Source organism: Lagopus leucura, unplaced genomic scaffold, assembly GCF_019238085.1.
Source record: "Lagopus leucura isolate 7727_CA_CO unplaced genomic scaffold, USGS_WTPT01 Super-Scaffold_73, whole genome shotgun sequence".
Taxonomy (NCBI): domain Eukaryota; kingdom Metazoa; phylum Chordata; class Aves; order Galliformes; family Phasianidae; genus Lagopus; species Lagopus leucura.
Window position 1 is genome coordinate 26,425,487 of NW_024962252.1, and position 12,773 is coordinate 26,438,259.

Sequence of the window (12,773 nt, forward strand, 5' to 3'; positions counted from 1 at the left end):
TATAAACACAGGCAGTAATATCATTTCTTTTTTATCTCACTGATAGCTAGAGTAGCTCTTTCTCTTCTACAGTCCTAGGAAGGAAGAAAGAAGCACACACATTTTTCTCAGTGCTTCTCAAGCAATAAATTGCAAGCTTAAAAACAACACAAATAAATGCGTAAGAGACCACTCTTCATATCTCCAAGAACAGCCACAGAAATGTAGCAGATCTTCTTCTGTAAGTGTTTCTCTAGGCATAAACGTACCCTGCTAAGCAATTCTGCATAATATGTTCCAGAGGGTTTCAGAGTACCCCCTTCTATGTATTCTGAAGGACTCTCATCTACAATTTGTAACTCCTCTGCAACAGTAAGTTCAATGAAAATGTTAAATAGCCGTTAGTACAGGTATCTACTATATACAGCAAAGATGTCACAGAAGACATTGTAGCGTAGATGTGCAAGAAACAACACACTGATATAAAGAAATTTCATTTTAACTACTTCATAACATCTGGGCAGTTATCGTCCCCTTTCTGTGATAAAATGTCTGTTTGATGCCTCAATGCAGCGCAAAGTAATGTATGTAATCTAAAAAGACCTGTTTTGCCAAACAAAAAGGCTAAGTATGCCTAACACTGAAACTATCACACTTCAATATCAACAAAAGTCTCAATAAGGAAGCTGTGCCTTATCCTCCTTTTCCAATGTCTTTTAGTCAAAAAATAGGCTTCCCCCCACACACAGTGAAGTAATTTCTGACTTTGTAGTTCCTGTCTGTATTTAGCTGCACTGAAATGCCTCATATCTCACAGCAAATCAGTTACATTGCACTAGAGAGAAGCCTAAGAGCAAAATAGTATAAGTCATAGGTGATGGTATGGTGGCCAGAGCTCCAGGACAACATATGGCAGAAATACCTTATTACTAAATACATTTCTGAAGATTAAAATTAACACATTATTTCCCTGAAAGCCATTACAGAGTTAGTGACACTTAGGTGCAAAGCTGATCCTCAGGACATCCAAAGGCCAAAAAAATTCAAGTGCTCAAGATAAGGAATTTGCATCCACAAACTTCTTTTTTTCTTCTCTGTTACCTTCTTTATGATGAGGCTACCAGTATGAGTGATCTATCTCTCTTTCTCCTAAGCACTGTCTTTAAGGATCTGACCTTACTAGACCACCCACAAAGGCATTAGCAGATTCTAGATATGAGCACCTGATACTTCATGTTCCTATTTCTAAAACAGATGAAAAAATCTTGGTCTCTTCTGTTTGCTGATGGTGTACAACCTGGCAGTTATCTGTGTTGTTCTAAATGTGCTAGGACAGCAGAGTACCTGTCTACTGTTATGCAGGCTATGCTTACCTGCAGGCCACAACTTCAGGACTGTTCAGTGTCACTCAGTCCAGAAGGGAGGAAACCATATCTACAATTCTGCACAACAGGAATAGATAACGTAGCATCCATTTGCAGATATTACATGGGATCTTCCACCAGAGAAGATATTTGTTTACACAAGTCAGAAGAGATCCTTATTAAATCGAGATACAGGATTCTAGGCATACTATGGGATTCAGATAACAGAAGTGGTTCTGTGAAGACACATAATGGGAAATTCCTACAGTTTGTATCAATTCAAAGCACTTAGTCAGGTGAGATCTCTAGTTTTCTGTGTCTGATGAAGAGTGCTTGTATGTATGTGATACTCATCAAATTAACTAAGAGTTGTTTTTCTGGATGACAGGTGGTTTCAAAGGAAGACATTGGTATTTCTTGCAGTCTTAAGTGTCTAACAGTCACGGATAACTCTTCTGGAGGATTCCTTGATGACTTCAAGAGACAGGACTATTTCATGGGAACAGAAACATTTTTGTTAGAATAAATATCTGGACTGGGACATAAGCGTCCTGAAGACCAAGAACCATTCTTCAGTCCTCCTTGTGGACTAACCAAATCAATAGCACTAGAACTGAGTTTGTATTTTGGAATGAAAGACTAAGACTCCCAGTATGTAAAAGCCTATTTTTAGCGTACTTATTATTTATAGCGTATGTATTTATTCCTATAAATAAAACAATAAATATAAAAATAAGAAATAAAAATAATTATAAAAATATTTATAACTAAAAAATTGTCTAATAACAAATAATTACTCAACATTCAACTACTTTTGTATTTCCTCCTGAAGCAACTAATAAAAAGGGTCCGTAAAAGGAACAGAAAGTTAAGCTTGAGCACTGTCAATTCTAACAACAAACAAACAAACAAAGCAACACAAACTATACAGTCCCAGGAAAAATTGTCAAAAAAACTTCCATGAGATTTCAGGCTGATGTGTTTGCTCAGAGCTTGATAGCCTGTCCTTGAAAAAGTGTTGTCTACTGAAAGTTATGATTCCCTTATTGAAGCAAGCGGCTCTCAAAAAATTTGCTTCAGGGCCAAACGATGTTGACAGTTAGGGCACTGTATAAATCTGGCAGGTTGACAGAGGCTGTTTCACTGAGAGAAAAATGTGCTCGATAAATATCAGAGTAGGACAGAGCCAGTAAGTAGACCTCTTCCTTACAGCATTACCTGATGAATTAGTATAGCTCATAAGACTTGGGCCAATCTGAGGCATAAAACTAAATAAAATCTCTGTACATTTTATTAAGGAATGTACAACTTTGGGAAATGTGGAAGCTTATAACCAGAAGACAGTATTGTGGGTTGGCACAAAGTTAAAAGCTCCCTGAAGATTTGGGGGGGGGGGGAGAAAGATATTGAAGAGTAACATGGTTATATATTGGTGCACATACTAATTGTTAATAGGAATCTATAATTTGTTGAAAGAAAACCACTCTTTTAAAAAGGCAGTCATATATCTATAGTGAATTTGTTGACATGCAGCCTACTTTTTATACGGTATTGGCACTAGGGAGAAAAGATCAGTCAGAGAAATGTAAGCTGTATTTCTGCACAGTTTCCTGCATACAGATCTGCAAAATGACTGTTTTAACAACCCAAATGGGAATCACCACATTAAAAATTGTCACAAAAAACTGTCCTTCCTATATGCTAAAAAGCACGAGTAAGGAAATTCCGTGTTTCAGAGGAGTCTTTTAGTAGGATGCACAGAGAGGAAGATAATCATAATACATCAAAATCCATAGAAGTTTCCACTGTCTCTGAGTTCAGATGCCCTTGAAAAGAGAAATTTGAATCCTTCAAATTTATGGAGGAGAGGGAAATTTCTACACTAATCTCTCACAAGAGGTGATGGGAAAGTGTAAAGTACAACACTATGAACCAATTGAGAAAAGGAATCCCCTAGAAATATCCAGGATTTTGAGAAAGACATGGACAGGGAAACATGTAAGGCCAGTGCATTAGTTCTGGCACCCTTGAAGAGAAACCACCAAGGATGGTGCTATAGAAGGGCCCTAAGGCTTTCTCAGAAAACTGTAAAGAGGAGAAATAAAATGATCCAGCACCGACTGCTGCCAAACATTTTGAGAGTCATGTTTTGAGTAGCGCTGGCCTCATTTCCTTCTACTCATGGCCCAGATGTTCTCCCTCCAGAAAAAACAGAGCAATACACCATCAAGAGGTACAAACTTAGGCTGAAAGCCAAAAATTCCATGCTTGTGATGTTTTGGGACAAAGTTTCTTTTATGATCGTGATGAGAATTCCCAAGATCACATGCATAAAAAATCATCTATGCAGCTTGAGAGTAGGAAGAAACTAACAACAATGAAAGCTTCAACTCATACAAGACTTAAATAAAAGACTATCTCAAAGTGTGACTTCTGTAAATCCCATCCATCCACTATAGCTGTAGGTAAAGCCTACATACAAGCACTATGTGCATAGAAAAACACCACATGGAGGATATTATATTTCATAATATTAGATCAGGACTGTATATTTTCAGTTTAGCATAAGTTATCATTAATGGTTCTGTTCTAAGGTAAAAATTTAAGAAAAATTCACAGGATAACTAAATGGTGAAACCTACTGTCAACATATTAGCAAAAGTCATGAATCCTATGCAGTTCAAGAGAGACCAGATGGCTACATACATATAACTTAATCCTTTATCCTAGTATTTTCAAAGTCAAGGTAAAACTATTTTCATTCATCTATTTCTTAGACTCAGATATTGGCTTAATATTTACACAGCACTCTTAAGACCAAAATGAGGCCAACTGACATCTTCCATGCAAAGATTGTCACAACTCCCTCTGCAGAGTTATTGGCTGGTGACAGACTAAGTGAAACACACCCCGTGTGTTTTATGCACAATCCCATGTAGTATCTTCTAGAAGACAGTCTAGTAGAAGAGAGAAATTCAACGTTCTCATCGTGTGCTAATTCTCTTTTTCCAGCTTTTCAGAGTATGGCAAAATGTTACACTGGGAGAATTTATTAGCATTACTTTTGAGCTGAGGAAGCAATAGTATACTAACCTAAGTTTTAGCTTGATGAAAGTAACAGAGAAGACCAGAACTGTGCCAAAGAGTAGAATTACAGGGTGCCATGAAGGTGTTATGGTGTTTTAATTCAGTGGAAAGGCTGCTCAAAAAGAAAAAAAAAAGTAAAAAAAGAAAGGAAAGCTGTCTGGAAAATGTCAACAGTTGTCACTTTCACAAGAGACAAAAGTGAAAATGACAAACCAACATTTACTTCAAAAGTGCTCTGTGATGGGCTGCAATTATCATTACTGGTGGACACTTGAAGCCAATAACGGAAAGACTGTATAAAATTAGAAGAAGTGCTATAGCCCTGTTAATTATCTGTTATAATGTTACAGAACAGCTTGCCATCTGGCCCTTATTGTTAACACATACAGCCCATACCAGCACTTGCTGGAGAATGGAACTCCAATATATTATTTTCAAACAAGGATCTTGCTTTTGATATGTCTTTGTAACAACATATTTCAGTTTCAGAGACTGCCCTAAATATTCAGCTGCGCTCAGCTCAATTAATAGAAAAGAATTCTTAAGTGGCTTTGTAACTTAATAAAATTTTAATATAATTTTATGCTATAAAAGTACTGATTATTACAAAGTGAAGATGCTACTAAAATAATTATTCAGAATAACAATCAGATTAATAATGGCTCAAAATAAATCTGTTTTGCCTAGGAAAAACCATCTAGATGCCCAGAAAAATCCATGGGGCAGTTATATTGGTGAAGATATTATGTTAAAGGAATCCAGAATTTCTGGTCTCAATCAAGAAAATAGCACATATCCGTGAGTGAAACAGGCATTCCCAAGGAAGCTCCAGGAACTAAACTTTATTGGCTCTTGTGATCCAGGAGAACTTGACAGGTTTTTGGCCTCCTGTAAGTCATGTCTTGTCTCTGAAGAGACTTGGATTTCAGAGGCATCCATCCAAAGGAATTAACAAAAAAATAAAATTAAGTCTCCAGTGAAAAACTCATTAAAAACTGTGATAAAATTATTAAATGCACTGCAAGACTCAATCTTGTTCTGGCAAACACACTGCAACTCTGCAGCCAAGTTCTAAAATTTTGTAAGCCCTGTCACAGGAGACAAATATTTCCATCCTCTCTAATTCTATTCCCTCATAAAAAAAATTAAAAAAAAAGTACACTATCCTGCAGCTGAGAATTTCAATGTGTTTGGTAAACATTAGTGTATCAGTGAAAAAAAAACTCATACAATAAGGTACATCTGTAAATGCATGCAATAAATGTAAAAGGATACATTCCATTTGAGAAATATGAAGAAAGAAATCAATCTCAAATTTGTATGTGCTGGATCAATCGGACACTTCGATATAGTGGCAAACAAGTACAACATCAGCATTTATAAGCTAAATAGTTGACATACCAAATTGCTCTGTGAAATATGGGAGATAACAACCACCAGTAATATTCGAAGTGTTCTTCAAAAATATGAAAAGAGCTAAACCAAACACATTTTTAAAATACTTATTAAAAATCAATTCAAAATGTAATCATGCTTAGACCTGGAGAGAGTAAGAAATTTAGATTTCCTTTTTCTAATCATACAAAGAAGGAAAACAAGAAAAAGGGCAATGGTGAATGAATTATTAGAAAAGAAAACCTCTGTGAGAAGAATTTATTGAACAAGTACCTAGAAGTCGGGGAAGACCTAATTATACATATATGTAACAAGGAAGAAAAGGGGGAAAAAAATAAGCTCAGGCTGACATACTTTGCCTCTTATGTGACAGTATCTGAGTATTCAATATGCAGTATCAATTTCAATTTAGGTACTTTTAAAGCTGCCCCCAATCAGCTTACCAGCACGACTGCCTCAATAAATTACTCCTGAGGAGTTCTGACACACCTGTGTGTCTGCAATAGTTGCCGGGGCTAGCTCTTTCTGTATTTGAAATGACTTTTCCTTCTAGGAATGGAAATACATAAAGAGTCACCTAACATTTTATCAACATCCCAAGTCTTCAACATAGCAATACTTGCCAATTTTTCCTCCCCTCTCCGAACACTAAGTTTACACAAGAATCTGAAGCTCCTGGGTGTTCTCTCAACTATGTAAAAAGTTGATTTTGGACTCTTAGAGGAAATTTCCATTGAACTTTCCCGTATTTATATTTTCTGGGTGAATAAAGGAACTGAAAACACTGTTGTATTTTAGAAAACCAATTATAGAAATAAATTGTTTCTTGGTGAGTTCAGCAAAAGTTGTATCATGTACATGCTTTGTTCAATTAAAGAACACTTTACTTTAATGAAAGGTAGAAACTCTTGACCAGAAATTACCTCATAGGGATTCTGAGATACCTCACTACATTCCCAGCATAAGCCTTTAAAACATTTATCTGTACATTTTTTAAATCCCTGTATATGCCTACAGTATATCACACAGAGCGGGGAGAATTCTTATAGAGGTCTATATTCCTTCACTGACCAACCCCCACGGGAGCCTCATCTTCCCTCATCTTCTTCAATTGTTAGAGACTGGCTACCAGATCTGCTGGTTTCTAGAACATTGCATGCTTGCTCACTATACCGATGGATTGATTATACTGGTGAAGTTAAATATTCCCAGTGAGGAATGCAATTCTGAGTAGAGTTTTAATTTTACTAACAAGTGTTCAGTTATCCAGATGAGCATCAAAACAGCGAATGGAGTTATTTTGCAGCTGGTTTTCTTGAGAAATATTGCTTAATCACACATTCAGCTAACCAGCCAAGAATGTTCATTCTACAATTGCAAAATACTGATTCAGGATGAAAAACATCTCATCTTAGCCACAGTGTCCTTCTGTAACTTTAAGTACATCTTGTGGGCCAATATAGTCTTCTAAAAACATGCAAGGGAGGCACAAATGATGATCTCATTCAGTGATCCCACTAGACACATATCTTTTAACTTTAAACTATTTTTCCTTAACTCCTTGACTGAATACATAACTTGTGAAGCAGGAGTTTTAAGCTCACTTCACAACACAACACACAGAAGATATTACCTTGCAAATTTCAGTGTTATAATAATATAAGGATATGAATGTATGAATGATTAAAGTTGACTAAATTGCTTATCTTTTATTCTTTTCTTCCTTTTGTATTCTAACTGAAATGCCCATTTGTTCTTTGCAAATTCAATTTACAGAAGGTGCTACTTATGAGGGATATAATACTTAATACTAAATGAGCCACACTATAGAATATAGCCAAATAAAGTTGATTGCTTTTCACAGTCAGCTTTGGAATAATTTACAACAAGCTTTCTCTAGGGGGAAAATATGTATATGTATATGTATATGTATATGTATATGTATATGTATATGTATATGTATATGTATATCTAACAGAATGCAGTGGAAGATGACAAGACATAGGTATTTCTTAAGTAGCGAAGAATGTGCCAAAGGGGACACTTTACAGACTTTTCTTCTGAGACCTCTGATGAACACTGGAATCAGCTGAATGCTTGGGGAATGTAAGAGTAGGAAGTAAGCCACCGTGAACGTAACTATTGGGAATTGCAGAGGAACAGTAAACATCCGACTTGGCTGATGATCTTCTTTCTTAACAAAAAATAACAACAAATTTTATGAGGTTCTTATGAGATTCAGAAAACTGCCGATGCTTTTCAGCCATCTTTACTTAAATGAGTCACTAAAACACTTATTTGACAGCGGTGAGGCAATCCAGCAGGACTAGATACAAAACAGACTTTTATAAATATCTTTCACATCTCTAAAGACAGTCAGTCATAAAAAACAAAGCTCACATGTAGCTGGGAAAGCAGTAGACACTTGAATACAGCCAAGGCTGATTTCAGTAGCTCAAGAATACATCCGAATACCGAAAGGCGTGTCAGTGAAAAGTTACTTCATATTTTTTCAAACATCATTCATTCATTAGCTGCTGAACTGCAGTGAAAAAATATCAAATAGTAAATAGCAGGTTGTCCTATAAATAATTTTTTAGGCTAAAAGGTTAAGGAAACTACATAAGTGGTTTTAAGCAATGAAATAGTTTAAGAAGTGAATTTGCTAATTTTCACTAAAGAACATAACTTCTTTTTTTTTTTATATTTAATCTATATCAGCAAATTTAGCACTTTCTGGAAGGCCAATAAAGTTACCATGTTGATAATACTGATGTGAAAAAAGATGACTTCTCTTTCTAGGCGAGGCACCTAAAAGCCACAGATTGCTAAACAGGTTTAAGCAAGCATTCTTGAGGTATTTTTGAACTTTTTTCTCTCTATAGAAGTGGGAATTTTTGTATTGTGTAATTGGACAGATGGTCGTGACTCATTCAGTCACAAGGCCAAAATGATTTTTACATTAATAACAAAACCTTGAAGCCCTAAGCCTTGTACCTCAAATACCTCCTGCTGAAGACAATGTCAGCAGCCATTTGTTCCTTTAGTCTTGCCTCAGGAACTGCTTCCGACTGAAGCAAAAATATTGCCTTCACTATAGACATTATCAACTTCTACAGGCCCTAAAGTCTGAACGCACTGCTGGTACACACAACGTTCTCAAATAGCAACCACCATAAATCTCAGACTCTGTGGGCTGGTGTTCAAGAGATAAAATTAAACAGAAGTAGACAGAAATTACATCTCTTTCATACCACTTCCCTATCACTCCAAAAAAGCAGATGCCACATATAGAATAAAAGCACTCCAGTAGCCTATGAAACCACAAATTATCAGGCAGTGAGACAAGTGCTTTGAGGATTATTATTTCTATGTTCATGCATACACACTTAACAAACCCTTAGACTGTATGCATTCTATTTGCATATATGTGTGTGTATGTAGAACACCTATAATGTAAATAGATAGGTAAAAGCCAATACTCTTAAGACTGATAAAACAAATTTAAGATAAATTATCCACTCTTTTATAGTGTTCTAACATGCAGCTTGGATTGCAAGGAAGTCAAATTAAGTTAACGAGAATAAAAATGTATCCATGTTTAACACAATTAAAACAAGCATTTACCTTCTTAATGCAACACAAATGATTGTTCAATGTAGACCAGAAGTTTAATTTGATTTATCTCAACTATTACAGTTTTGGCTTACATTCAGCAATGTTAGAACCCCCCATGCAAAAATCTGCCAAGAAAAAATAAGATACAGTTACTTTTATTTGAAACTTACATACCTTGGCCTCCGAAATGCTAAACCATAATGCTGGCAAGCCAGTCCCACAGTGGGAGTATAAACAATAGGCATGAACTTTTCAATGTCAGAAGTCAGCACTTTATAGAAAAGCTTTTCATTTCGATCCTGAAGACTCATTAGTAGAATATATCTGTGGAGAATTAGATATAATTAGGCAGGCATCAAGTGGAATATATGAAGTAAATTCAGAAACAAAAAGGTGCCCAGATAATTAGTTAAAGCCATGTTTGTAAAGCAACAGCCTCTTAGTCTCCTGCCTAGAATATTTAAATTCCTGTTTGTCTTAAAGACAATACTATTTCAGACATAAAGGATAACTAACTGGTTGAGACAGAGAGAAGCCGAGAAGATCACAGTGTTGGCATATTCTACACCATCAGGAAGTTAAACTTGAGCTCCAGGTATAAAACATTACAATGCAAGATAATTTTTAGTCTTTCAGAACCTAAACTGTACATATAAACTATTTCATTTGAAATTGAGTAGTTATTAAAAGAAAAACTAAACAAAATCACTCACTTGCAGGAAAAAAAACAACAACAAAAAAAAAAACTAGAAAATACAGCTTTTTCTTCTCTTGCCTCCATAGCAAATTCTCCCCAAACCAGATAAATACTTCAAATAAATACTTTACTGGTATGCTGCAGGACGAAGCTTTCAAAAACAGAGCTGACATATATCTTTCAACACTGAATTTTATCTTTGTGATGAAATCTACAATTTTTTCTTTGTCTCCTAACAGAAATCAATTTTGGATTGCATTTGAAGAAGTTTTAGATTTACGTAAGCAGAAATTCCATATTAAAACATCAGAAAAATGAGAATGAAAAAATATCTTACTTATTCTGGTCTACTTCTGACTACCATCACTCTAACTCTGAATAAATACTGAGTTACTCATTATCCCAGCCAGGATCACTGGGTATGACACTGCAAATGAGAGTGTTCATTTCTACTGACTTCAAGTTACACAACTATTTCTTAGGTACAAGTCTGGTCAGTTCATGAAAAATTGATATTTTGGAATCTGATGAACCTAAGTAATTTAGCTAATATTCAGCTGTTTTGTTAAAGCTCAGCTTTATCCATCAGCTAAAGAAGTATTCAACAAGTCCAATACAAATGGTCAGTGCAGCCCCTTTGGCAAGAGGAGACTGCAGTGATGTGGCAGGAGTAAGAGGCAAACCAGTTAAATACCTTGTGTTACTAAGGGTGTTCTGGCCTCCATAGAGACAAAGATTTTGAAACCAAAATGTTGAACATGCACTCTAAATATTATCATCATGAGATATCCTAATCTTCCTTTCTACATGGAAGTTTTGAATGTTTTCCAGGGTTAAATTATACCCTACGCTTGCAGTTCTCAGCTGCAAATACATGTATACTAATTTTCCCTCATATTAGTACATTTCCTTACAACCTTTAATTTTCCTAGCACTTTATCATGACATGGCATGTCTTTCAATCTCCTTGTATTCCGGGAGAACTCTCTTTATTAAAACCTTTCAGTTGAGAATGATTATCCCAACATTTACCATGAAATTCAAGCTCCTTTACGTACAGTTGTAAATACATTTGAGGGCATTCATTTGTTTCCAGAGGATATCAAAGTGGTGTTAGAGACTATCAGGTGTATTTAGGCCTGCACTGTATCAGAGACTACAAGCATTCATGCAAGCTATGTGAACAAGTTGCCCGTATGCTTTTTCTTCTTTTTACCAGTTTTATTTAAAATGAGAAGCAAATATTTAAAATTTTAAAATACCTTTTCATTGCCCTTTCTAATTACTCTGAGCAATTCTGTATTTTAAATGTAAAGAAAGCTTTTACAGAGTAAATTAAAAGGTTTTTTAAAAGCTTCTTCAAGGGCTGCCATTCTGTTTGCTAAAATTCTCCATTCTGTTTTTTCTGTCCTTGAGCAATAAATTGGGATTTGATTTTCTTATTTGCATTTATTATACCACTTTCATATTTGGGATATGATTAAAAAATTACAAAGATAATAATAGCACAGTAAATAAAATCATATTTAAAATATTGCGTATTTGGCCATATCCAAATCAGCATAATAGATGCTATTATCAGAAGAAAAATATTTCTAGATAAGAGCAATTTTGATTAGAAGGCTGATTTTCTGTGGGTATAAAATATCTCCTCAAACTACTCTCTTATGAGCTCCAGCTTTCAGAGAAATTCCTTTTAAGAAGAAAAACCAAAAATCTCTCATCCTCAATGTGGTGTTCGTTATAAGGCATTAGACAACCACTGTGCATCTCTTAGCAAAATCCAAGTAATCTACAGAATTAAAACCATGAAGAAGTTTTCAGCATTGTGTTTTAAAAAAGATACATTTAAAATGAAGTATTTCATGGAATCTTTTACTAAAGACCACATGTAATTAAAAACATAGTGAAAACGAGCAATAAAATGTTGAGAATGATCGTTTGTGCTATAAAAAGGGAGAAAAATACTATCTGTTCTCATACAAGGAGTCATGAACAAAGATTTCAAGGAAAAGGTTCAAAAGTAGAAAACCAAGAACTGGCAAGGAAGGCAGTGGAGACTGCCAAGTATTCACATTTTTCCTATGTCATTCTGCTTCCTTGCCTTCACTTCACCTAAGAATCTGTAGTGCTAGATTGCTATTTCAGTGCTAAAAGAGGGGAGATTAAGGCTATTTTTTTGGAAAAAATTTTTTACTCAGAGAGTGATAAGGCACTGGCACAGCTGCCCAGAGAGTTGTGGATGCGCCATCCCTGAAGGCACTTGAGGCAGGGTTGGGTGGACCCTGGGCAGACAGAGCTGGTAGGGAGCAGCCCTGCCCATGGCAGGGGGCTGGAACTGAGTTGGCTTTAAGGTCCCCTCCAATCTAAGCCATTCCATGATTCTATGATTCTGTTAAAATTAGAATCAATTACTGAAACAATAAACGGATAACAACCAAATACCATCCAAAAAACCAAAGGAAAACTGATGTAGCTACTGGAAAATTAGACTATTTCTCAGGATAATTTAGTCTACATGTGCCCTGTTGACCTTCATTTTACACATTGAAATGGAATAACATAGAATAACATAAGCAAACACATAACAAAAAACAATAGCATTTGTTTGCCCTTAGCTTGCAAGACATGAG

General features: G+C 35.5%; 1 protein-coding gene across 4 annotated transcripts in view; it reads right to left on the minus strand.

The window, feature by feature from the left end:
* The window catches only part of ME1 (malic enzyme 1), a 156,500-nt gene that overhangs the window by 99,382 nt on the left and 44,345 nt on the right, over positions 1-12,773 (minus strand). For all 4 annotated transcript variants that reach the window (XM_042881691.1, XM_042881674.1, XM_042881666.1 and 1 more), the window contains one exon: positions 9,618-9,767. In XM_042881691.1, the coding sequence (XP_042737625.1) occupies positions 9,618-9,767 (150 nt within the window). The remainder of the gene's footprint in view (positions 1-9,617; positions 9,768-12,773) is intronic.